The 27,357-nt window shown below is 44.9% G+C and overlaps 1 protein-coding gene across 1 annotated transcript in view; it reads left to right on the top strand.

Annotated features, from left to right (window-relative positions):
* The first annotated feature begins 8,951 nt into the window (after window positions 1-8,951).
* The window catches only part of SNX9 (sorting nexin 9), a 240,724-nt gene continuing 222,318 nt past the window's right edge, over window positions 8,952-27,357 (top strand). Inside the window, exon 1 of the mRNA XM_068231862.1 lies at window positions 8,952-9,089. Coding sequence (XP_068087963.1) covers window positions 9,078-9,089 — 12 coding nt within the window. The 5' untranslated portion in view covers window positions 8,952-9,077. The remainder of the gene's footprint in view (window positions 9,090-27,357) is intronic.

Below are 27,357 nucleotides of genomic sequence, written 5' to 3'. Positions count from 1 at the left end.
CCCTAATGGGGCTCCCTGTCACTCACTCACTTCCTAAAGGGGCTCCCTGTCACTCACTCACTACCTAAAGGGACTCCCTGTCACTCACTCACTACCTAAAGGGACTCCCTGTCACTCACTCACTTCCTAATGGGGCTCCCTGTCACTCACTCACTACCTAAAGGGGCTCCCTGTCACTCACTCACTACCTAAAGGGACTCCCTGTCACTCACTCACTCCCTAACGGGGCTCCCTGTCACTCACTCACTACCTAAAGGGGCTCCCTGTCACTCACTAACTACCTAAAGGGGCTCCCTGTCACTCACTCACTACCTAAAGGGACTCCCTGTCACTCACTCACTGCCTAAAGGGGCTCCCTGTCACTCACTCACTGCCTAAAGGGCCTCCCTGTCACTCACTCACTACCTAAAGGGGCTCCCTGTCACTCACTCACTACCTAAAGGGACTCCCTGTCACTCACTCACTCCCTAATGGGGCTCCCTGTCACTCACTCACTTCCTAAAGGGGCTCCCTGTCACTCACTCACTACCTAAAGGGACTCCCTGGCACTCACTCACTCCCTAATGGGGCTCCCTGTCACTCACTCACTACCTAAAGGGGCTCCCTGTCACTCACTCACTACCTAAAGGGGCTCCCTGTCACTCACTAACTACCTAAAGGGACTCCCTGTCACTCACTCACTCCCTAATGGGGCTCCCTGTCACTCACTCACTACCTAAAGGGGCTCCCTGTCACTCACTCACTGCCTAAAGGGGCTCCCTGGCACTCACTCACTACCTAAAGGGGCTCCCTGTCACTCACTCACTGCCTAAAGGGGCTCCCACTCACTCACTACCTAAAGGGGCTCCCACTCACTCACTCACTACCTAAAGGGGCTCCCTGTCACTCACTCACTACCTAAAGGGACTCCCTGTCACTCACTCACTCCCTAATGGGGCTCCCTGTCACTCACTCACTTCCTAAAGGGGCTCCCTGTCACTCACTCACTACCTAAAGGTACTCCCTGTCACTCACTCACTTCCTAATGGGGCTCCCTGTCACTCACTCACTACCTAAATGGGCTCCCTGTCACTCACTCACTACCTAAAGGGACTCCCTGTCACTCACTCACTCCCTAATGGGGCTCCCTGTCACTCACTCACTACCTAAAGGGGCTCCCTGTCACTCACTCACTGCCTAAAGGGGCTCCCTGGCACTCACTCACTACCTAAAGGGGCTCCCTGGCACTCACTCACTGCCTAAAGGGGCTCCCTGGCACTCACTCACTACCTAAAGGGGCTCCCTGTCACTCACTCACTGCCTAAAGGGGCTCCCTGTCACTCACTCACTGCCTAAAGGGGCTCCCACTCACTCACTACCTAAAGGGGCTCCCACTCACTCACTCACTACCTAAAGGGGCTCCCTGTCACTCACTCACTACCTAAAGGGACTCCCTGTCACTCACTCACTCCCTAATGGGGCTCCCTGTCACTCACTCACTACCTAAAGGGACTCCCTGTCACTCACTCACTCCCTAATGGGGCTCCCTGTCACTCACTCACTTCCTAAAGGGGCTCCCTGTCACTCACTACCTAAAGGGACTCCCTGTCACTCACTCACTCCCTAATGGGGCTCCCTGTCACTCACTCACTACCTAAAGGGGCTCCCTGTCACTCACTCACTGCCTAAAGGGGCTCCCTGGCACTCACTCACTACCTAAAGGGGCTCCCTGGCACTCACTCACTGCCTAAAGGGGCTCCCTGGCACTCACTCACTGCCTAAAGGGGCTCCCTGGCACTCACTGCCTAAAGGGGCTCCCTGGCACTCACTCACTGCCTAAAGGGGCTCCCTGGCACTCACTCACTGCCTAAAGAGGCTCCCTGGCACTCACTCACTGCCTGAAGGGGCTCCCTGTCACTCACTCGCTACCTAAAGGGGCTCCCTGTCAATCACTCACTACCTAAAGGGCCTCCCTGTCACTCACTCACTGCCTAAAGGGGCTCCCTGGCACTCACTCACTTCCTGAAGGGGCTCCCTGGCCCTCACTCACTGCCTGAAGGGGCTCCCTGGCACTTACTCACTGCCTAAAGGGGCTCCCTGACACTCGCTCACTACCTAAAGGGGCTCCCTGGCACTCACTATCGGGGTCCCTGTCACTCACTACCTAACTGGAGGCGCCTGTCACTCACTAGCTAACCTGGGGGTCCCTGTCACTCACTACCTAACTTGGTGGGCTACGATATTAAGGGGACATTCTGCCTATTTATGTGCCTCATGACTGCTGAATTTGTCTTGTTGGGAGCCTTATGATTTGTTGGGGGCCTCAAGATTGCTGAATTTGTCTTGTTGGGGGCCTCATGATTTGTTGGAGGCCTCATGATTGCTGAATTTGTCTTGTTGGGGGCCTCATGATTTGTTGGACCCTCATGATTGCTGAATTTGTCTTGTTGGGGGCCTCATGATTTGTTGGGGGCCTCATGATTGCTGAATTTGTCTTGTTGGGGGTCACATGATTGCTAACTGCGAGACTATGGGAAAAGCTGAATCCTTATCATATGAGACAATAGCACTAAACCTACTTTTTTAGCTTTTTAAAACAGAAAATAAAACTGGGAGGTTCTAAAAAATTGAATACATTTTTCAGGAGTAGGATGGATGAAATTGTTTACCTTCACAGTTTATTTTCAACTTGGATTTTCCATAATGTTCATGTATGAGTTAAAACGTTTGTACAGTATTTAGTTTAAATTGCTGTTGCCACTTTGCGATAGATAAGTGACTTTTGGGTTGCAGTTTGGGCACTCAGCCTCCAAAAGGTTCGCCACCACTGTCATAATCTAATGTCCCACCATTGCTAGGTTCATGTAAATTTGTCTCCACCCGTTACCACACCTATATTCTGGTCCATGGCTCACCCATTTTTCGGTGCGGCGCGATAAGCATGCCGCACAACGTGATCCTCAAATTTTTGGCACGCTAGCTGCAGTGTGCTGAATTCTGCTGCCTACAGTATGTACAGTATACGCTGTTCTCTAGTGCCTGCACTGTGTGCTGATTTACCTCCAGTGTGTACAGTGTAAGGTGTTACTCTGTGCCTTTACTGATTGTAAACCAGCTATATTGTATGCTGATCCCTGCTACTTTCAGTATGTACAGTATTAGCTGTAAAACCTGGTACACACATACAATTTTGATTAGCCAATTTTAGCTCTGTTCATAAAATTCATTGTCTGTTGGCCCACTTACTGCACGGGGGTGGTAAAATTGGGGGTCAGTGATTGACCAATCAAAATTGTATGTGCGTATACATCTTTGATCTATGTCTATACTGATTGTAAATTATCTAAATAAAGGACAGGGGGCTCCATCCAATATTTCGATGGGCAGGCCCGTTTTCTGTAGCTTACACCGCTGCTAAGTTCATGTACATTTGGCCCCACTCATGGCCACGCCCACTAACCTCATGGCCACGCCCATTTTTTTTGCATATACCTCCCCACCTGGTGCCCACAGGTGCCCCCGATCTCCAAGGACCCTAGAAACGCCCCTGTTGACTTACATGCAAATCGCATGTGGAACAATGTGTGGTGTGAAAATATGCAGCATGCAGTCCGTGTTTTTTTGTTTGTTTTTGCATCAGAACGAATTCAATGGAAACGACTCCATTGAAATTGTATTGGTGTCAGTGCTAATATGAATTTTCACAATGCGAATTCTCACTCAGTGGAAACAGGCCTTTAATTTCTTGTATGAAAATTGTACAAGTATATAAGCTGAGAATGATTTGACATCCTTGATCTAACATGCCATTCTAATGACATACTGTACAGTGGAACTTTGGTTTGCCAGCATAATTAGTTCCAGAAATATGCTTGTAATCCAAAGCATGCTTATATCAAATACATTTCCCCATAAGAATTCATAGAGACTCAGGTGATTCACTCCACCATCCAAAAACTTTTTTTTTTATATATATATTTAATACAAAGTACTGCTCTGAATAAAGTAAAACTGCATACAGTAAAACAGTAACCTGCATCAAAGAATTGTGGCTGGTGGAGACGAGCTGTTGTGGATTATTGTGTAGGAAGGGTTTCAGCATAACTAAGGCCTCTTTTCCACAGACGTCCAAACTCCTGGTTTGTTGAGCAGTTCAACGTCTGCCGCACACGACTGCCGTTCAGGGGCAATTTAAATGCAGCTGAATGGCAGCGGTTGTAACACTATAATAACAAGGAACACCAAGAGCCCCAATAGTGTAATATGTACTGGTAGATGGTTACTAGATAGAGTAAATATTAATACTCACAAACCAGGGTTACCATTAGGTAACCACTGTAAAGGCAGGTGGGGAGATTTTCCTGACCCCACTCAGAAATAAGAAGTCGCTCCCTGTAGATGAAAAAAAAGGGGGTTCAACCCTCCACCCAGGGGGGACTCAATATTATGCAGGAGAACAGAGGTGCCAAAAGGATAAAAGAAAGCTAAATGAGCTTAAAAACCAAATTCTTGGTAAATAGAGGAGGTAGTGGTGGACTTACCTCCTCCAAGTAGACACACAACGACTGTAGTAAAGACAGTCAATATATTTTATTTATGAACTCCAAATATGCAACGAGTTTCACAGGTTTGATCCAGCTTCATCAGGCAATAACAACGGAGCAATAGCTGTAAACAGAGATAATTGGCTCATAACCCATGTGTAGTCATACAGTCATTAATTATATAAAAAATAAAATATATATAAACTTACTTAACTATAAATAAATATCAAACATTTGAGGTGAAATAGGTATTAAAAAGTGGGGGTGATTGGGATAAAGACAGTGGAAAAGGTAATTGTGAGCAGTGATGAGCAAAACTGTTAATATTCTTTTCGCATAAATTCTTGCAAAAATAATGTTTAATTCAATTTTCAAGCAAACATTTTTGGGAAAAAAATCCTGTTATCTTGCGCGGTTTTCGCGTACATTGCAAATTTCCACAAAAAAAAAAAAAAAAATACTGATCTTTCGGGCTACAATAAAAAATATTGTTTTAGACGTTTTGCGCTAAAACATAGTTTTATATGTTTTCACAATAAAATATTGATCTTGTGCATTTTTGCGCTAAAAGCAAAGAATGTAAAAATTCAAGATATACCTCGAATCGAAAACCGAATTCTCAATGCAAAAAAATTCACAAGCAATGAAAAAAATGAAGGTATCATAAGGAAAGGAAAGGAATCATAAGGTTGTAACACCATGCATGTCAAGCACTATTACTCCAATTAATCCAATAACAATAAGGGTAGGAACCCACTAGGGCGTTTTTGGCAGTGTTTTGGGATTGCTGGCGATACCCAAAAACGCTTTGTCAATGAAAGTGGGTGGGGGAGAACCCATTAGTGCGATTGAGATTGGGGGTAATCGCAATCGCAGAACATGCAGAATTTTGACCATGTTTGCGCTCAATGCAAAGTATATAAGCGCTGCATAAATGCTTATCAAAACGATTAACCTCCTTGGCGGTAACCCCGTGTGTGACACGGGGTAAGCCGCCGGAGGGTGCCGCTCAGGCCCTGCTGGGCCGATTTACTTAATTTTTTTTTTGCTGGACGCAGCTAGCACTTTGCTAGCTGCGCCAGCACCCCGATCGCCGCCGCCGCGCGCCCGATCGCCGCTATCCGGTGCGGCGCGCGCCCCCCCCCCAGACCCCGAGCGCTGCCTGGCCAATCAGTGCCAGGCAGCGCCGAGGGGTGGATCGGGTCTCCCAATGACGTCCCGACGTCGCTGACGTCGGTGACGTCATCCCGCCCCGTCCCTATGGCGACGGGGGAAGCCCTCCAGGAAATCCCGTTCTTTGAACGGGATTTCCTGATCGCCTATCGCCGGAGGCGATCGGCGGGGCTGGGGGGATGCCGCTGAGTAGCGGCTATCATGTAGCGAGCCCTCGGCTCGCTACATGATAAAAAAAAAAATTTTTTAAAAAAACTGTTGCGCTTCCCCCTGGCGGTATTTTTCATACCGCCAAGGGGGTTAAGCAGCACTGTGGGGGCCCGAGCAATTAACTTTAAATAAAACTTTAATATAGTTCCCGGGTCTCTGTATTTCCTTCTTCCTAAAGGACTTAGTCATAAATAAGTACCTATGACCTCTTATTTTAGGGGCAGGGCTACGGATGGAAGAAGGGCACCTGGTAAGTATAAGAAAGTTCTATGAAAAAAAAACGCAAATCGGAAGTGCTGTACGTTAATGTACATCGCTTCAAAACATCGGGTAATGGCCATCACAAACACCCTTGGAATTGCTGCACTCAGTGCTGCGCCAATTTTAAAGCATTGCAGTGATTCCTAGTGGGTCCCAGGCCTTACTCTCAATCCAAGGTTTCCCTGTATTATATTTAGTTATATAAATTAAAGTAGAACTGAAGCAAGGAAAAACAATCGTCTAATACTTACCTAAAGAGAGGGAAGACTCTTCCCTGTCCCCTCTCAATCCCCTTGTTCCAGCGCTGTCACCCATGTTGCATGTATTAGACAAATTGGTAAAATATGCCTTCAGGGACCCTCAAAAGGCTTTGAGAGTACTCATCACCATGACTGCCCCCGAAGACAGTCGGCTCCGTGCTGCACGTGTGCAGTACGGAATTGTCCATCTTCAGGAGCACTTGGTGACACAAGTGCTCCCAAAGCCTTCTGAGGACTATTGGAGGCGGCATAACTTCACCGGGGTATGAAAAGAAGGCATCCAGCACTGTCTTTGCTGGGTCCCTTCTCGTCGCACTTCTACTGCTGTTCCTGGAGACAAAGGGACAACGACCAGAGCATGTTGCACTTTGATGGTTGGGTGCTGTTTACTTCCTGGGGCTTCTACCGCTCCCCTGCAGACGTCCTGTGCCTATGCTTGGACAAAACGATCCTCCGATACCCGCCCCCCGCTCACTTCTGCTTTTTGCGACAGTGCCTTGCAACAGTGCTCCCGGTGACGTCAGCAGGAGCGACAACGCACGCGGCAGGCGCAGTAGTTTGCACCATTTAAGCATCAATTTCTTAACATGCCCAATTAGAAGCAATGAGTTGTCTGGTGGGAGATGGGCTACAAAATGTCTATAAGTTAAAGGTAGTATACTGATATCAAAATAGTGTCATAGTGTAATAGTGTCATTTGAAGTAGAGAGAATTGCTTAACTACAGAAATGTCTTGCTTTTTCAGGCATGATGTATTTTTCAGGCATGATACATAAATGGATCAGAATCGGTTCTGATCCAGGTCTGTATCATGCCTGACAAAGATACTTGAAGCTTCAAAAACTTGTAAAACTATGTGCAGTTAGTCATTAAAGGTATTACCTGAATCAGCATTTGTCACACTAATTAAAATAAGCCTAGTGACACCATTGCCGTACAACAGTTGCCATTGTAATTAAATAATCAATGTTATTTTCAACTCACTTCAAAAGAAACCGTAACCAAGAATTGAACTTCATCCCAATCAGCAGCTGATACCCCCTTATACATAAGAAATCTATTCCTTTTCACAAACAGATCATCAGGGGGCTCTGTATAGCTGATATTGGGCTCTATTTTCAAAGAGGCCAAATTTCCGCAAAATATTACAGCAAAATTTCCGCCAGCTCTAAACTCCGCATTTTTTCCGCATTCACTAAAATTTTCCGTATGTTTTCCGCATGCGGTAAAAAAGATGCGGAAACAGCCAATAAACGTGCAGTAAACATGCGGTAAAAAGGTTGCATGAAAAAGTGTTTAAAAAAAATGTCAAAGTCCAGCAAGCACAGCCCTTATGCTGGGAATACACGTTTCGTTTTTGCCTTCGTTTTAGCCTTCGATTCGTTCAGTAAACGAATCGAGTGTTGAAAACGTATATGAAAATAGTCATAATCTCATTATAGTTTCGATTAATAGACCCCAAAAACGAACGACTAGTGATCGAACATGTTTGATATTATCTCTCTTTATCCATCTAATCGAGCCATTGGTAGGCTTGATGGCTGTTCAGATCGATTATATGTTCGTTTATGTTAGTCCGTCCCTGTAAAAAGGGATTTTCGTTTCGTTTCTTTGCAGCCTTCGATCATTGGAAAAACAAAACCATCAGAATCGAAAAAAAAACCGAAACCGTGGGTGGTGATATTAACCGTACGTTCGATTATTTCGGGAACGAAAAGGACAAAAGGCACAATCGAAACGAAGGCAAAAACGAAGGCAAAAACGAAACGTGTATTCCCAGCATTAGCCTCCAGACTTCATTAAAGTCAATGAGATGCGGAATATATCACCTACTACTTGTAGGTGATAAAAAAAACGGTAAATAACGTCGAAATGAGGAGCCTGAAATGATTTGTGAATTGATTTTTGTGTGCGGAAAATACCGACTTTTGCAGAAATTTTTCCGCATGAATCCCGCACTTTTACCGCACTTTTTCCGCAAGCGGAAAAAACATGCGGAACATTTTGTGAATGTGAACTTGCCGATGTTTTGGTTGCAAACTTCCCACATGTACTTTACCGCATGCGGGAAGTGATTGAGAATAGAGCCCATTGTGGTGAAACCCCTCCCACAGGAAACTGTGAAGACCATGGTCCTGGCAGTTTCCTGTCTGTGAACCTGGTTGCATTGTGGGAAATAGCGGTTTACAGCTGTTTCCAACTGCCAAAAAAGCAAGCAGCAGCTACTTCTACTGACATCACCTGCTAGCAGTAAAAATGAATGTAAATCAGGGAGAGGAAAGCGTTTACAATGGGCAAACACTGACTAATCATTTATACATACTTATTGTCAAAATAAAGCACTTTTGTATTACATTATTTTCACTGGAATTCCTCTTTAACCTGTTAGTGGTGTTAATGTTGTGGCCGACTGTATACTTGACCCCCAAAAAATAACAACAGTGCAGCAATAGTGCACAACCTAGCTTGCTGTGCGAGCTGCCGCTAAGTGATAGCAATGCTGCTGTGCTGAAGATAGAGGGAGTCAGCAGGGCTGGCCGAGGCTGGCTGTGTACACAGAAGGGAGGCTGGGACAGGAAGAGGCAGTGGTGTATGAGCTCCTTGTGTGTCTGTCTCCGGGGAGAGAAGTGTTCTGCAGGGTCGCAGCAGCATGGCAAGCAAGGTAAGTGGATCCCATAGGAGGAGACTGGTTGTCGGGGTGTGTATGCAGAGTGTGGGAGACATGCCTGTAGGGTCACAGGGGGAGGGGGATGTGTAGTGGCTGGGGCAGTGTATGGAGGCGGAAGAAACGAGGGTTATGTAAAAAAACAGAAGAGTAATTAAGAGAGTTAACAAAGGAGGGCAGACAGATTGGGGTGAAGAGTGAGCAGCGCTGAGGTACAAGTAAAGCCCGACTGAGGAAGTGGCTGTCAGAGAGTGAAGCAGATACCGAAAGTTGCTTGCTTAATTAGGTGGGCGGGTGGGGTTAAAGTGACATATCCAAACGGGTCTAATTTGAGAACTGCAGTGAGCGAGGGAGACTTGGCACTTTATAAAAGAATGGGAACGTAAAAGCAGACTGTGAATAGGTTGTATGTGACGTAAACTGGGCTCAATTACCTCATATGTGTCATGTGCTACAGGGACGTTCCCTGTGGAAACATTGCACAGATCCCACAGTGTATGGGGTCCGGACTGCTATCTGCTTTGGTCTACATTCTGCAACATGCAGGGCGCAGCGAAGTGTAACCCCGCTGTTTATGGGGCTGCTATCTGGGCCTGTGGTAGGGCCCATACTTGTCAATTCACACGAATTACAAGCCAGTGGGTGGTACTAGGGTCAAAGATTAGCAGACTTATGACTAGGCAGATGACACTAATCTCACTAGACATGCTATATATTTTCCCTGAGTATTGCTCTGTACATGAGGATAGGTTACCTGTACATAATCGGTACTATAATTCTTACATTAAGAAAATTTCTTTGCCAGTGACTGAAATACGTTTAAACACTATTGTATTACTATGTATACATGACAATTGTATAAACATAACTCTAAATACTGTGTTATTGAGACTCGTATCTATTTCTAGGTTTTTGATGTTGCCACAGTCACTAGTTTATTTCACTTTATCAAAAAAATTAAAGTTGCTAAACCTGGCCTTTGACACTGTGTAGGGCCTAGGCTAACATGAGTTTATTAAAGTAAACCTGTGAGTTTATAAAAGCAAAAAATCGAATACTTACCTTGGGAGCGGGAAGCATCTGGATCCTCTAAAGGTGGCCACTAATGATGCAATCTTTTTCATCTAATTTTACCAAACATACCAGAGCTGAATAAAAAAGCAGAAACGGTTTGGAGCAGGCATGTGTATGATGTATTCTTCATTTCTACTGCTCCCCCCTTACCCCTCCACCCTCCTCTTTTATTGCGCAAATGCCCCGCTGCAGCCACTTTCTTGTCGGGCATTAGTGCGCTGGCCTGGCTGTGAGCGTCCTTGATCGCGCCCCTGGGGCTGGGAGCACTTTTCGTATGTGCACAACGTAGTCATGATGTCATGCACATAGTGCTCCAAGCCACGGACACATGATCAGGGATGCACATAGCTGGACCAGCGTCTGCGCACTAATAGCCGACTAGGAAGGGTCTGTGAAGCAAAGCAGGTAGTTTCGATGCATGGAGCTCACTGCCTGGTGCCGAAACCACGCGTACCATAGCAGCAGTGTTATGCTGCGTGCGGCGTGTATGGGTAATTCGGGGCTCTGGCGGCTGCTGGACCCTGAATTACATCTTCCAAGTTGCGACAACTCGGAGGAAATCTGTAACGAAAAAACCTCCCCTAGAGGGTAATCACCTCGGGTGGGGGAAGCCTCCGGATCCTATTGAGGCTTCCCCGTCGTCCTCGGTCCCACGGTGACGGCGAAAAACCTCCCGGAGCGGCGGCGATGTAAATATCTACCTTTTTGCTTCAGAGCAGGCGCAGTATCCGCTCCTCCCCCGGTGATAGGCGGAAATAGCCGATCTCCGTCGGGCCGCTCTACTGCGCAGGCGCAAGTCTCCTGCACCTGCTCAGTAGAGCGGACTCGACTGAGATCGGCTATTTCCGCCTATCTCCGTCAGAAGAGCCGCAAACACCCCCCCCCCCGCTGGAGCCTGGAAAGGTAAGTATTGAACAGGCTTTAAGATCTGTCGGGCCGGCTTTGAAGGGCTGCAGCGAGACCCCCGTGGGACAGAGGAGGACGGGGGAAGCATCATTAGGATCCGGAGGCTTCCCCCTCCCGAGGTGAGTACCCCCCAGGGGACGTTTTTCTTGTTACAGTGTCTCTTTAACGCCGCCGGGGAGTTTTGCAGCAGCAGAAGGAGCCGTAATTCGGCTCTTCCAGTGCCCAACTCACTGGCGACACTGCCTGTGGGGTGCATTTGTCCAATACAGGAGGGGGATGGAGGAAGCGGTGGGCATTTTTACTTTTTGATTTAGCTCGGGAATGCTTAAAGGGAAGATCCGCGCTGCACATAAAAAAACAAAAAACTGCACTCACCTGGGGCTTCTTCCAGGTCCTGGCAGTCGATCGGTGCCCTCGTAGCAGCTCCTCTCTCTCCCGGCGTCCAGCGGTGAAGAAGCCGACCTCGCCAGGTCGGCTTCCAGGTCGGCTTCTGTGCGCTCCACTGCGGGGGGGGGGGGGGGTCACGTGGTGTAGGGACGTCATCGTGTCTCTTCTGCGCAGGCGCAGAACTACTGCGACTGCGTTCTGTGGGCTATAAAAAAAACAAAAAGTGTAACTTACCTGGATCTTCTACCGGCACCCTGCAGCTATTAAGTCCCACGTCGTCACTGAAGCCCCCACTGTTTGTTGCCGCCGGTGACCTGCTAATTATTCGTCTAACTAGACAAATAGCGATGCGCGGCCAAGGCCCTGCACGTCCTCATTCCCTTGCGCGCCAATGGGAGCTTACTGTGCAGGTGCAGTACAAAGTTTCCTTGCACTTCGTCTGCGCAGTAAGCTCCCAACGACGCGTGCGGGAGCGAGATCACGCGGGGCTATGGCCGTGCAGCTGCAGTGCTATTCCTCTAGTTAGATGAATAATTATCAGGTCACCAGTGGCGACGAACGGAGCGGGCTTCAGTGACGGCGTGGGACTTAATAGCTGCAGGGGGCCGTTAACCTCCTTGCCGTTCTAAAAAATCCGGCAAGGAGGCAGCGCCGCACTTTTTAAAACATTTTTTTTTTAAAATCATGTAGCGAGCCCAGGGCTCGGCGGCGGCGGCATCCCCCCACCCACTCCGATCGCCGATCAGAGTATGCAGGAAATCCCGTTGAGAACGGGATTTCCTGCAGGGCTTCCCCGGTTGCCATGGCGACCGGGCGGGATGACGTCACCGACGTCGTGACGTCAGAGGGAATCCCGATCCGCCCCTTAGCGCTGCCTGGCACTGATTGGCCAGGCTGCGCAGGGGGCGGGGCGAATCGGCGGCGAGCGGCGGCGATCGCGTACTACACGCAGCTAGCAAAGTGCTAGCTGCGTGTAAGAAAAAAAAATTATGCAAATCGGCCCAGCGGGGCCTGAGAAATCCTCCTGCGCAGGTTACCCCGAACTGAGTTCAGGATAACCGGCAAGGAGGTTAAAAGCCCCAGGTAAATTACACTTTTTGGGTTGTTTTTTTTTATAGCCCACAGAACCCCATTAATCTCCTTGCCGGTTATCCCGAGCTCAGCTCGGGGTAACCTGCCGCGAAGGATTCCTCAGGCTCTGCTGGGCCGATTTGCATAATTGTTTTTTTTTTATACATGCAGCCAGCACTTTGCTAGCTGCGTGTCACTTACGATCGCCGCCGCTCCGCGCCGATTCGCAGCTACCCGCCGCATCAGAGGGTGCCCCCCCGAGACCCGTGCGCTGCCTGGCCAATCAGTGCCAGGCAGCGCTGAGGGGTGGATCGGGACTCCCTCTGACGTCACGACGTCGATGACGTCATCGCGCCCGTCGCCATGGCGACGGGGGAAGCCCTCATGGAAATCCCGTTCAGAACGGGATTTCCGGATGGGCATATGCGCCGGCGGCGATCGGCGCATACGGGTGGATGCCGCAGGGAGGGGGGGGGGGGGGGGGGTAAGCATGTAGCTAGCGCTAGGCTAGCTACATGCTAAAAACAAAAACAAAAAACACCCTCCCTGCCGTGCGCAGCTAATTTTTAGAACGGCAGGGAGGTTAACTGATAACTGATGTGCAGCTCAATGTCCATGATTCCTTATTGGTCAGTTCACATTATATGTATTATAACTGAAAGCTTTTTACAATGCACTGCTGTGGAACAACTGATCAGTGAGGCCCCCTACACACGTCATATCTAGGGATGATTAATAAGATGCAAATATTTCCGAGTTTATATGCAGTTTGCAAATGGACCAATCAATTTAAACTGAGGTTTAAATTGATTGGTCAATTTTGAAGCTGCATATATTTCATTGTTTATCCCTAGTCGGATAGGCGCTTATCATGACCTTGAGACTGTACTGTGTGTACTCCTATTTTTTATTGCCTGAGGAAGCGGGAATATACCTGCGAAACGCGTTGCAAAAACCCCTGGAGTGTACCAATAAATTTGATTGTTTTGAATACACCGTTTTTGTGTCTGCTTGTGGGGGTTAAGTCCACCACTGCCTCCTAAGCAATTTTAAAAGTTTTAAGAATTGATTTTATCCTGTTGGCGCCTCTGTTCTTCATTACGTTATAATTGATATCCACCCATGGTGGAGGGGGATACCCCTTTCTTTCTCCTGTCTACAGAGAGCGACTTCTTAATCCTGAGTGGGGACAGGCTAATCTCCTCACCTGCCTGTACAGTGGTTACTTGGAGGTAACCCTGGTTTGTGAGTATATATTATACTCGTTTCATTTACCCAATTGTCAATACTTACTACACTATATTGGGCACTCGGTTCTATTTTTACATATTAGTCTGTATGAAACAGGTCACAGTACCTGTGGTGTTGTGCAGTGCAACAGAAGTGGTCTGTTTGATGAAGAAACTGCGACATGTTTCCAAGCAGATTCGCATGGTGTACAAATCCATGGGAGTCAATGGCAACGCGAAAGATTATGATAGATTGTCATGGTGCGGCGCAGATTGGGAAAATCCCATGACACACTTCCTGTCTGAGAGTGTGCATGTGACTGTGGGGTCAGATGTTAGTGACATCACGTCACGTCACTAATTTGCACCTCCGAGGAGTCCAGATGACACTGTTTTCCCTGTCTGCGCAGTCTGCCGCAGGGAAACAAATAGATGCTATGGTGCGGTGTGCTGAAGTAGGGCTCTTCTGCTGCGTGCAAATCGCATACCGCACATGTATGCAACCACCCTTAAAACTCATGAGTTTTTCACTGTTCATTGTGAAAGAGGCCTTAGGCCATGTTCACAGTAGTGTGGTGTAACAGATGCTTTGTAACTCTGCTTACTGCAATGCACCACCTATGTGACGTTCACAGTGGGGCAGGTATGTTATATTATAACCGCTAAACGCGCACGTTAACAGTAAGGGTGGAGCTTACTTTTCATTGACTATATGCTTCACTATATCCTATGCGTTGCATTCCTGCTGTCACAGGGAACTGTGAACATGGCTTAATTCCCAGTGTGCATTGCATAATGCATGCGTTGTAATGGGGACGTTTTTGGCTTTTTTTTAAAACGCCGGCGATTTTCTTAATCGCCTTGAAAGCGCTTGTGCAATGAATTCCCTATGAGAGAGTTCACATCTGAGCGGTTTGTTTCCGCTCATTGGAAGGTATAGGGAAATCGCAAAGCGCTTGAAACAGTGCTTTGTATACTGTTTTCCGCAGCGCTTTGATGAATACATTGTATTTATTCATTTCTGGGTGAAAGAGTTCACTCCCTGACTTACATCAGGAAGGCAACCTAACCTATCCTAAATGGGCCTTAGGCTAGGTTAACAGTGGGATAGTTTGGTCCTGCTTTTTAAAGAGACACTGAAGCGAAAAAAAAATTATGATATAATGAATTGGTTGTGTAGTACAGCTAAGAAATAAAGCATTAGGAGCAGAGACATACGTCTAATATTTGTTTCCAGTACAGGAAGAGAAACTCCAGTTGTTATCTATGCAAATAGCCATTGAGCTCTGTGATTTGAAAGTGGTAGAGAGCTCTGACAGGTCAAAAGTTCACTGCCTGTTCTGCAAAAACTTTTAGAATGCTGATTAATGTGTAAACTGCAAGTATTAGAGAATGATGCAATGTTATAAAAAAAAAAACCTGTATGACTGAAAATAAAAATATGAGTATTTTTTTTGCTACCAATGTTCTAATAATTACCCCTACTACACAACCAATTCATGATATCATAATTTTTTTTTTCGCTTCAGTGTCTCTTTAAAGTCATATAATGCTGTTTAACGCACTGCACTATGCGACTTTCACAGTGCACGTTAGCCTTGCCTTGTAAATGTTGCGTTATGGTAACCTCTAAATGCACACGTTCACAGATTCAAGGAAGCATACTTTTCACTGCCTAGATGCTTCACTTGTACCTACTGTGTGCAACGTTAACATACATTAATACATGGCGGTGTCCTCTCTCCTTCAAAGCGGGGTGACGCCCGCAGAGCTAGCGGGACTGTCTTGAGGGGAGTCAACCGTTCTCTGCTGCTTTCATCCTTGCCAACCTATTTTCCTGGGATAAGTATCTCCTTGTTCAGCACCTCACTATTCCTCTTCATGTACTTTACCACATAGGCTGCTCCTTGGCTTCTCATTGTATTGCAGTCGTTTTGCACATTTTTTATGTCACTGTTGCATCAGCATTGTGATTTATTTATGATTATTTGCACTTTAGGTTGGTAGTTCCACCCTTTTACACTATATTTTGATACTGAACCCGGGTTCAACCACTGGTGGGCTCTTGATTGATGCCCACCACGTTGGCACTTATTATCATAAGCTTATCATCATAAGCTTATCATTATATAATCTTATGCAAAAATTACATTTTCTCCTATTGAATTGCTTTGACATGCAATAATATAAATGTATGCATAAGATTATCTGCAGCAGAGATTGGATCATGCCGTTTGTTTTAATTGTTTTTAACCAATATTGAACCTCAATTGTGTGTGTGTGTGTGTGTATGTGTATATGTATGTATGTATGTATATATATATATATGTATGTATGTATGTATATATATATATATATATATATATATATATATATATATATATATATATATATATATATATATATATATATATATAATTATCAAGTGGTGCTTTCTATATAGGCTTTCTTTCCTCTTAAATATGGCTGTATATATGTTTGAGCCCTAGCACGCTTGATACCATATTTATATTGCCCGTGCTGCGGACATTTGTTTTGCTTTTTTTATACAGTAATACATTAACATACATGTGTATGCTGCGTTGTAATTTTGCATTGTGACGTTAGCGCATAACACATGCATTATGATTGTGAACTGCAGTGGAGAATGGACATAGATTTTAATACAATGCCTGCATGCAGCTAGTTAGAATAATGTGATCAATTACAACCTGTAAGAAAAAAGGGACACAGAGAGCCCAATATAGTGTAGTATGTAAAATGATTGGGTATATTCAAAGTAAGTAAACAATATACTCACAAACCAGGGTCACCGTATAGGCAACCACTGTAAATGCAGGTGAGGAGATTAGACCTGTCCTCACTCAGGATTAAGGTAGCCATACACTGGTCGATTTGCCATTAGATCGACCAGCTGACAGATCCCTATCTGATCGAATCTGATCAGAGAGGGATCGTATGGCTGCCTTTACTGCAAACAGATTGTGAATCGATTTCAGCCTGAAACCGATCACAATCTGTGGAGCCGCCGCTGCCGCCTGTCCCCCTTCCCGCGCATGCATTACCTGACGCTGGCTCCCGGACATCTTCTCCGCATCTTCTCCGCGCTGCACCCGCTCCATCCCGGCGCTTCCTGTGTCACTCCGTGACCAGGAAGTTCAAATAGAGCGCCCTCTATTTGAACTTCCTGGTCACTGCAGTGACAGGAAGCGCCGGGATGGAGCGGGTGCAGCGCGGAGAAGATGCCCGGGAGCCAGCGTCAGGTAATGTATACCTGATCCGATTGTCCGCCGCTAGCGACGCGCTCCCTACCCGCGGGCGATCGACGGTAATTTCCCGCACGGCGCGATCGACGGACTGATCGGATTTCGGGAGGAAATCGGATCGGCGGGTGCGTTTAGCGCGAACGATTGGCAGCAGATTCGATCCCAGGATCGAATCTGCTGTCGAAACGGCCGCGAATCGGGCCAGTGTATGGCCACCTTTAAGATGTCGCTCTCTGTAGATCTGAAGAAAAAAAGGGGTATAAACCCCTCCACCAGGTATTGTAGAAGGAGAACAGAGGCGCCAACAGGATAAAATAAGCTAAAAACTTTAAAATTCTCAAGGGAGGATGTGGTGGATCTACCTCCCTGAAGTAGACATGAAACTGTTGATTTTCAAACAGATAAATTTATTTTAATACTCCAAAAATACAAAGCAACGCGTTTCGCAGGTATATTCCTGCTTCCTCAGGCAATAACAGGTAGGAGTATAGAACTGTAAATGCAGAGACAAAATGAAGCGCCATCAGACCATAGTTTGTATTACAATGCAGGATATGTATATGATGATAGAAATAATTATACATGTTCCAGTATGGAACATGGATATTACATGGATATTACCTTGCTCATAGTTGTCCTTTCAGTTATAACTGACAGCCACTGAAATATTTCAGTTCTGACAAAATGCTGTCAGAACTGGAAGGAATCCTTGTTAGAAGAAAATGGTGAACTTCTAAGAGTAACTGATAGCGAGGCAAGTCTGTAATATTCATCTGCAGGTACATCATGTGCTTATTTTAAATAATTTGACTCAGTTCAGGTTATTACAGGCTTTAAACATTGTTGCTATCATGACATTGGCACTTGTACAGTACTTCTGCTTTAATATAAACATGTAGGTGTTTAGATTATATGAAACTAGTAAAAAGGCCCGCCCGTTAAAGGGGTTCTTTCGCGAAAAAAGTAGGCAGTTAAAAAATGTGACAGATGACAGATTTTGGGCCAGTCCATCTTTTTAATGGTGGCCACTAATGATCCAATCTTTTCAAATCTATGTAGTATAAGGGTAAAGTGAGTGAATATACTGAATGGATACGTTAGACAGTTACCTTTATATTATATAGAAATGGTACGATTGGATGAAAAAGATTGGATCATTAGTGGCCAGCTTAAGGGGGATTCTCGGGGCTTTCTTTGTTTTCAACAGCATTTCCTGAACAACAGTTTAACTGCCAAAATAGCAAGATACCAGCCGGCCTCCCTAATCACTTGCACACTATTATGTCAGTTAGATTTTGCAACTGTTGTTCAGGAAATGCTGTTGAAAACAAAGAAAGCCCTGAGAATCCCCCTTAAAAAGATGGACTGGCCCAAAACCTGTCATCTGTCACATTTTTTAACTGCCTACTTTTTTCGCGAAAGAACCCCTTTAAAAAACGAGCTCTAGGTCACAGCCGCTACCCCCCCGCAATGCGCGCACATATGCATCTTGCTTGCTCATTCCCCACCACTATCTGAAGTATATGCACACAGGGAGCTACTTGCTTGGCAGTTGGAAAAAGCTGTTATTTCCCACAAGGCAATGAGAACCTCTGTGAACCACACACAGCAAACTGTCAGATCCGACCCTGTGCCCTAACTGCCCTGGCTGCGCACATGCTCAGTACAAAAAAGCCAGGGACACACAACCATTCAGTTGATGACGCAGGGACACTTGCATTTTATTGTACTGTGTGTCATTGTATAATCAATAACATCTGTTATTGATGTTATTGATTTGCTGTTAACCCACGCGGGAACAGCAACCATCCACAAGGAAGCACGACAAGGCAAATCACAATTGAAACACGACACCCAGCAAACAGCTGTGGCAAAGCTGAAATCTATTAGGGGCAAAGTGTCAAGAGGGGAAGAGGCTTTTATATGGACTTCACCCAATGAGAGCAGGCATGAAAATTCCAACACAGCTGAATGGTAATAGTTCAATTCTTTGTTTCTCTGATTGAGGGTAGGAACACACTTGGCAGAATCACATATGCGTTTTCCACTAGGTGGTATGGGGAAAACTCGTGTGATGCTGCCTAGTGTGTTCCTTCCCTGAAGACTGCAGGCTGATTGCAGATGGAAATGACCCTTAGGCCTCTTTTCCACGAACTGTTTACAGGTAGTGAAATGCCTCTCAAACTCTCACAACTGCTTGCTGCTGCCTGGTAACTGCTCACTGCTGCCTGGCAACTGCTTGCTGAGCACACAGATCAACAGTTCGTGGAAACTGCTGTCTGGCAACTGCTTGCTGAGCACACAGCTCAACAGTTCATGGAAAAGAGGCCTGAGGCCTCTTTTCCACGAACTGTTGAGCTGTGTGCTCAGCAAGCAGTTGCCAGGCAGCAGTGAGCAGTTACCAGGCAGCAGCAAGCAGTTACCAGGCAGCAGCAAGCAGTTGTGAGAGTTTGAGAGGCATTTCACTGCCTGTAAACAGTTTGTGGAAAAGAGGCCTTATTGTGAATGCAAGCAAAGCTATGCAACTGCATGTATGCAGAGAAATCAGAACTGCCTGGTTGCAGCTCAGCTGCAACCATCAAGACATGCTACAAGAGATATCATGACACTATGTCTGCGTCCAGGAAAGCAGGAAGTAGACACACTGCAGATTTACTGCAGGATTTCTATCAGCCCTAAAAAAGATGTTGCATATCTTTTAGAGCAGAGAGGAAGTTCTGAGTTCATGTCCACTTAAAGCAGTTTTAAATCAACAAAGAAGTACTCTACAATGCAGGCTCACCAGGGTAGACATGATTTCTGCCGTCAGGTTTACAGCTAGACTAGATGGATAATGATAAAACTGACATTATGGTAAACTTGATGAAATATGCACCATAAGGGAAATGTCAAATCCACTGTCCTTGCTGGCAATTGCACATGCGACCTGCTTATTACATTAAAATACTTTTGTACAATGTCCAAGAAGGATTACATACAGGAAACCAACGTCTGCATAATACATCAGGAAATACTTTTTTGTCATTAGCCTGCTTTCCTGAAAAACGAAGACCAGACTGGACAGCTTTAATACAAATGCAGTTACTTTCAGATGTACTGTAGATGTGTAGGCCTTGCTTATGTCATTCTCTCATAAAAAATATTGTGCACCTTGCTTTTGCTAAATATGAACATGATTGTATTGTATAAATTAACTGCCCATTGTTTTTAAGCATTGCACTCTTGACTAGTGATACTCTGGTTACATACGGTTGTTTGTGTAATAATGAACTATTTTTCAAGTGTAATTTTCCATTTTTGTCAGGCATTAGGCTTGGTTCACTAGTTTGTCTGATGGGCTTGCAAATTGCAGGCCAGGAAAATCTTGTGATTGCGATCAGGCTATGATTAAAACTGCTTTCTCAGCATCTAGAAAGAAATGTCTAATACCGATGCCTATTTGTAGCCAAAAACACAGGAATTATGGGAAATAAGATGGGGCACTGTTGGAACAAAAGAATGTACTTGTCCTTTGAGTGCTCATATCAGCCTGGTGGAAAAAAATTGAGATGCTTCTATTTAAGTCTAATACAAAGTTAAAGAGAACCCGAGGTGGGTTTGAAGAATATTATCTGCATACAGCGGCTGGATCTGCCTATACAGCCCTGCCTCTGTTGCTATCCCAAACCCCCCTAAGGTCCCCCTGCACTCTGCAATCCCTCATAAATCACAGCCACGCTGCTGACAAACAGCTTGTCAGAGCTGGCTGTGTTTATCTCTATAGTGTCAGTCTGCTGCTCTCCCCGCCTCCTGCAGAACTCCAGTCCCCGCCTGCATCCCTTCCCTCCCTGCTGATTGGAGGGAAGGGATGGGGGCAGGGACCGGAGCTATGCAGGAGGCAGGGGAGCAGCTGAGACTGACACTAAAGATGTAAAGACAGCCTCACAGCACGGCTGTGATTTATGAGGGATTACAGAGTGCAGGGGGACCTTAGTGGGGTTTGGGATAGCAACAGAGGCTGGGCTGTATAGGCAGATCCAGCCTCTGTATGCAGATAACATTCTTTAAACACACCTCGGGTTCTCTTTAAAGGATACCTCAACTGACATGTGAGATAATGAGATAGACATGTGTATGTACAGTGCCTAGCACACAAATAACTAGGCTGTGTTCCTTTTTTTTCTTTCTCTGCCTGAAAGAGTTAAATATTAGGTATGGAAGTGGCTGACTCAGTCCTGACTCAGACAGGAAGTGACTACAGTATGACCCTCACTGATAAGAAATTCCCTTTTTTTATCTCTTTCCTGCTCTCAGAAGCCATTTTCTGCTAGGAAAGTGTTTTATAGTTGGCATTTCTTATCAGTGGGGGTCATACTGTAGTCACTTCCTGTCTGAGTCAGGACTGAGTGAGCCACTTCCATACCTAATATTTAACTCTTTCAGGCAGAGAAAGAAAAAAAGGAACACAGCCTAGTTATTTGTGTGCTAGGCACTGTACATACATATGTCTATCTCATTATGTCACATGTCAGTTGGGGTATCCTTTAAGCAAGGAGGAGAGAGCACCGTTGAACATTGATATTCTCTAAGTGTATGGCTAACCAAACAATGATATGAATGCTCAAACAAATATCCATTGTGGGATTTGTGGCCAATGTCCATCTTTAAGTGACCTGATCTCCAAGAAGATTGCATTTTTTGGTATCTGTGTGAACCTACCTTCCACTGAATCCACTTTACAAAGAAAAGGTACTCTTATTTAAAAATAGTGTAAACTGGTCAAAATGCATCTGAATCTGGGAAACTATTCAAAGCCTTTTTTAATATTACTTTTTCATATTATTTGCTATTTAGAAGTAATCCAAGAGCCTTTTGACGCTAGAAACTTGCTTGGATTGTATTTTCCATACTCACAACTACCCACATCAGTGAACCTATTTCTTGCATCTGGTATACCACCAATTTTGCTGGTAGGTCCCATACCTCCCACCGACCTGACTTGTAGTTAATTGCATATGGGTGGGCGCTGTGGCCATACCTTACCAGAACCCACTTCTCTTTTTTTTTTTTTTTTTTACAGTTGAAATTTTATTTTTGAATTGCTCAAGATACAACAATTGAAGAGACAGTAAAGGTACCCAGAGTCATACTTTTTGTGACGTGTGAACAATCCAGTGTTGTCAATATAACATAGTTCATTGTTACAATAGTATTGATGCACATTAGATTCAAACATATACCATGTTACACAGTTTCCACACCAAATTATTTAACAGTAGTCCTTGGTAAAGTATCGCTCTAGATTGAAAAGAAAGAGGTAAGAGAAAGGAAAAAGTTGGTCCCGGGTCCCCCACACCTCATAGTCAGCAGATCCACCACAGTTAATCAAGTATATGCAGGGCTGTGGAGTCGGTACAAAAATCCACCGACTCCGACTCCTCAGTTTAGGATTCCACCGACTCCGACTCCTCGACTCCGACTCCTCTAATTTGCATATTACAATTTTGTTGATTAAAAGTATGTAACATGAAATTCGTCTCTTAACTGCCAACGCTTAGGAATTTTAAAAGACAACTGAAGTGAGAAGGATATGTAGACTACTATATTTATTCCCTTTAGTCATAGACTAAAACTAGTCCTTGGTAAGAGTACTTGTAAAAGGTACAGGCCAGAACAAAGAACATCTATCAGGCCCTAGGAAATGTAACTGTGGGTACATGTAAGAGTGATGTGCAGGTACTCTGCAGGGGAATAAGGAGATTCTTCCTCTATTACACATTCTTCATGCACAATCTGAACCAAGTTTATGGGTGACAGACAACACCTCTGTGTTCAATGTGCACAACATTCTCAGTGGATTCCCTGCAGCTCTGTGGAGAGTGCATATGTAGAGTATGGTACTACTGTGTAACAAAGTAAACCTGAGACAGATGCAATTAAAGTTTTATACATACCTGGAGCTTCCTCCAGCCCCCTTCAGGCTAATCAGTCCCTCGCTGTCCTCCTCCGCCACCTGGATCTTCTGCTATGAGTCCAGGTACTTGAGCCAGTCTTGCTTAGTTTGCATGCGCACACTTCGCTGCTGGGAGCGTACTACACCTGTGCAGCACTATTGCGCAGGTGCAGAATGCTCCTGGCTGTAGGAGCGGCACGTGGCCAGACAGCGCTGACTGGCTGAATTACCAGGACTCTTAGCAGAAGATCCAGGTGGCGGAGGGGGACAGCTATTTGAAGGGGTCTGGAAGAAGCCCCAGGTATGTATAAAACTTTTCTTTTCATCCTTCTCAGGTACCATTTAAAGTCACCAAACCAAATTTTAACATATCAAATTATTTGATTTCATGAGCAAAGAGTACATTTGCATAAATCCGAATCAACGCAGAATTATTTCCATCCCATTGACCATCTCTATTAATGACATGGCTACACATCAGGCTTTATACTTAAAGCATATATTTTATTTAGTATATATAAGAGATTCCTGTGTACACATCATATATACAGTCACAATCAAATGTGTATATCTGATTTTAAAAATATGGGGACTGCTTTATTGAAGCAGCACAAGTAACTAATTTTGATGGGTTTATTTCATTTTTGTGGACTAAGCACAGCTATTACTGTATATATAAATTATTTATGATGACTATTATCTGAGAAATAGAACATTTTATCATATTTTCTATTTTCATTACAGTTTAAATTCATTAGGAGTTGGAGTCGGTGCATTTTTCCCGACTCCAGGCACCCAAAATTGCCCCGACTCCACGACTCCGACTCCACAGCCCTGTGTGTATGAAGTCAGGACTTGTAATAAAATATTTTTTTTCCCATATTCCCCAGATTTACTTATATTTCTTAGGGCACCTTCTGTTGACATTTGAGGTTTTTATAAAGAGGTAGCATTTTGTTAACCGAGCTTTCCCATGCGAGTGCTATAAAAACAGCGCAGGAGATTTGGGCACAGCCGACGCCACCATAGGCCATAATAGGAATTATGGTTTTAACAGTGCTCAGTGAGTGATTTGGGCACCGTCAAAGGACGGAGCACAAATTACTCTAAAAACACTGTAAATCAGGCGCCAGCAATAGTTGAAAGCTGAATTATGTCTTTCCCCCGCTATCCATTGTGGCCTGGAGGGGGAACAATAATTACCACCACCGGGACTTGTGCAGGAGCAGGGTTAGCCTTTTAATGGCTTTACCCTGCGCCCAAATCTCCCAGCGGCAGTTTCATAGGTATGCTTTCCATGTGCCTAGTGTGGGAATGCAGGCCTGAAAACTCAAAACTCGAAGTAATGTTTATTTGTGTTTGATAGTGATTTCTTCATATCTTTCCAGCAGTAGTAACCCAGGGTCTAGCGGTGGTGAAGTCTGAGGTAGGGTATTTATTATTCACAGGACTCTTCTCCAGAAGGTGATAATCTATGTGCATGATCAGAAAATATGTGTTAACTTCCATAGCTCTGTCAAGCATCTCCAGCATCGGTCCAGATTAGTGTCACTCATCCTGTGCGTATGCTCTGTGCTGAAGTGGATTTTGTATGCTGTGGTATCTCATCACATTCTTCTCTATCCAAGTCAGAAATGTTGATCAAGTTTGGAATTATTCACTGCCAATTCCCTATAAATGGGCGACATTGCCCTAGGAATTCTCTCTTAGCTGTTCTAAGCTGTAGGTTGCGAGAGTCAGGGCTTGGGATCCAGATTGTGCTGAAGATGCGTACTTCACCTGTAAGCATTAGAAAAAATGTTCATTTTGTTGTCATTTATAGTGTACCTGAGATAGGGCGATTACAAAAAAAATACATACCTGGTGCTTCCTCCAGCCCCCTTTTGGCTTGATTGTTCCCACGCTGTTCACTTCTGCATCTCCTTTCGCCCACAACTGGCCTCAGAAAATCCTCCAGTCACCGCAGGCGCAGTTTGGCCAGGCGCGCTCCCCTGTCTTGCTCCCAGCAACGTGAACGTGGTGGGAGCACGCGGCAGGGCAGTGCATGCACAGTTGGCCCCAGACAGGAGGACCAGGTATGCATGTTTTCTTTAGAATTCCCCATCTCCGGTTCCCTTTAAGTTGGTGAAATGTGAGAGAGAATTTTTCTCACTACTATATATCCCACAGTGAACTGTTAGTGGTATTAGAACAGAGTGGGAAGCAGTTGGGAACAAGAGCAACTCAGCTGCAAAGTTTGTGCTAGGTAAAATCACAGAGCAAGACCAGTGCATCCCTGAGACATGCATTGTGCAGGAGTAGCCAACTTTTACAGCCCTCCAAACTTTGTATCGCCGTCAGATTAGCTCAGGAGCAATGTGTAGAGAGCTTCATTGAATGGGTTTCCATGGCCAAGCAGCTGCATCCAAGCCTTTACATAACCAAGTGCAATAAAAAATATGTTGGATACAGTTGTGTTAAACACACCGCTACTGCAGGGCTTCCCAACCCTATCCTCAAGTACCACCAAGAGAGCATCTTTTGTGGAAATCCACAGATTTAAAGAGACACTGAAGCGAAAAACAAATTATGATATAATGAATTGGGTGTGTAGTACGGATAATTACTAGAACATTAGTAGAAAAGAAAATATTCTCATGTTTTTATTTTGAGTTATAGTTTTTTTTTTTTTTTTAATTATAACATTGCATCATTCTCTAATATTTGCAGCTTAAACACTACTCAGCATTCTAAAAGATTTTACAGAGCAGGCCAGTGAACGTTTGTCCTCATCTGAGCAAGTATTATTCTGTCCACTCCAGTGGTGCTCCACTGTACAAATGTCAAATTGTGTGCAATCAGTGTCACCCAACGGAACCGCTGTGTCCCAGGTTAGGACTTCATCTGTCAACGCATAAGTGTGGTAATTCAGGACGCCACATGCTTTGGCATAAACCCCACCTTCCAATGCACGTTTCCCCTGCCCCCGTGCTGGCTTTGTCCAGTTCCAGTGTAGTGCTCCATTGCTAGGCATTAGTATTTAGCTGTGTTTAGAAACACATTCTGTTTGCTAATTCCACAAAATCTGGCTCTGTCTTTTTCTTTATTTTGTGACTGTAGAAAAAGCATGTTTCACCTTCATTGAGTACATTCGCCATATACTTATTTAGGAACTTATTAGAGAGAGCCATCAGTTATCTGCACCCTGTCAAACAATTCAGGCCCTAGATTAAAAGACCACTGCCGCAAAAATTGTGAAATTTAAAATACATGTAAACGCATGCAAATAAAAAGTACATTTCCAGAGTAAAATGAGCCATAAATTACTTTTCTCCTTTTCTTGCTGTCACTTTCAGTAGGTAGTAGAAATCTGACAGAACCGACAGGTTTTGAACTAGCCCATCTCCTTATGGGGGATTCTCAGGGTTTTCATTATTTTCAAAAGCACTTAGTGAATAGCAGTTGCTCTGTCCAACTGGTAAAAAAGTGGGCAGCGAGAAGAGGCCAGCATCTATATACAGGATCTTCTCAAAAAATTAGCATATTGTGATAAAGTTCATTATTTTCTGTAATGTACTGATAAACATTAGACTTTCATATATTTTAGATTCAAATACACACAACTGAAGTAGTGGCATGATTGTGGCATACAGCTCATGAAAACCCAAATTTCCTATCTCAAAAATTAGCATATTTCATCCGACCAATACAAGAAAAGTGTTTTTAAAACAAAAAAGTCAACCTTCAAATAATTATGCTCAGTTATGCACTCAATACTTGGTCGGGAATCCTTTTGTAGAAACGACTGCTTCAATGCGGCGTGGCATGGAGGCAATCAGCCTGTGGCACTGCTCAGGTGTTATGGAGGCCCAGGATGCTTTGATAGCGGCCTTAAGATCATCCAGAGTGTTGGGTCTTGCATCTCTCAACTTTCTCTTCACTATATCCCACAGATTCTCTATTGAGTTCAGGTCAGGAGAGTTGGCAGGCTAATTGAGCACAGTAATACCATGGTCAGTAAACCATTTACCAGTGGTTTTGGCACTGTGAGCAGGTGCCAGGTCGTGCTGAAAAATTAAATCTTCATCTCCACAAAGCTTTTCAGCAGGTGGAAGCATGAATTGCTCCAAAATCTCCTGATAGCTAGCTGCATTGATCCTGCCCTTGATAAAACACAGTGGACCAACACCAGCAGCTGACATGGCACCCCAGACCATTACTGACTGTGGATACTTGACACTGGACTTTAGGCAATTTGGCATTTCCCTCTCCCCAGTCTTCCTCCAGACTCTGGCACCTTGATTTCCGAATGACATGTAAAAGTTGCTTTCATCCGAAAAAAGTACTTTGGACCACTGAGCAACAGTCCAGTGCTGCTTCTCTGTAGCCCAAGTCAGGCGCTTCTGCCGCTGTTTCTGGTT

The sequence above is a fragment of the Hyperolius riggenbachi genome, chromosome 4 (genome assembly GCF_040937935.1).
Source record: "Hyperolius riggenbachi isolate aHypRig1 chromosome 4, aHypRig1.pri, whole genome shotgun sequence".
Taxonomy (NCBI): Eukaryota; Metazoa; Chordata; class Amphibia; order Anura; family Hyperoliidae; genus Hyperolius; species Hyperolius riggenbachi.
The sequence above is the reverse complement of the archived record's forward strand: the minus strand, read 5'-3'. Positions and strand labels throughout refer to the sequence as shown.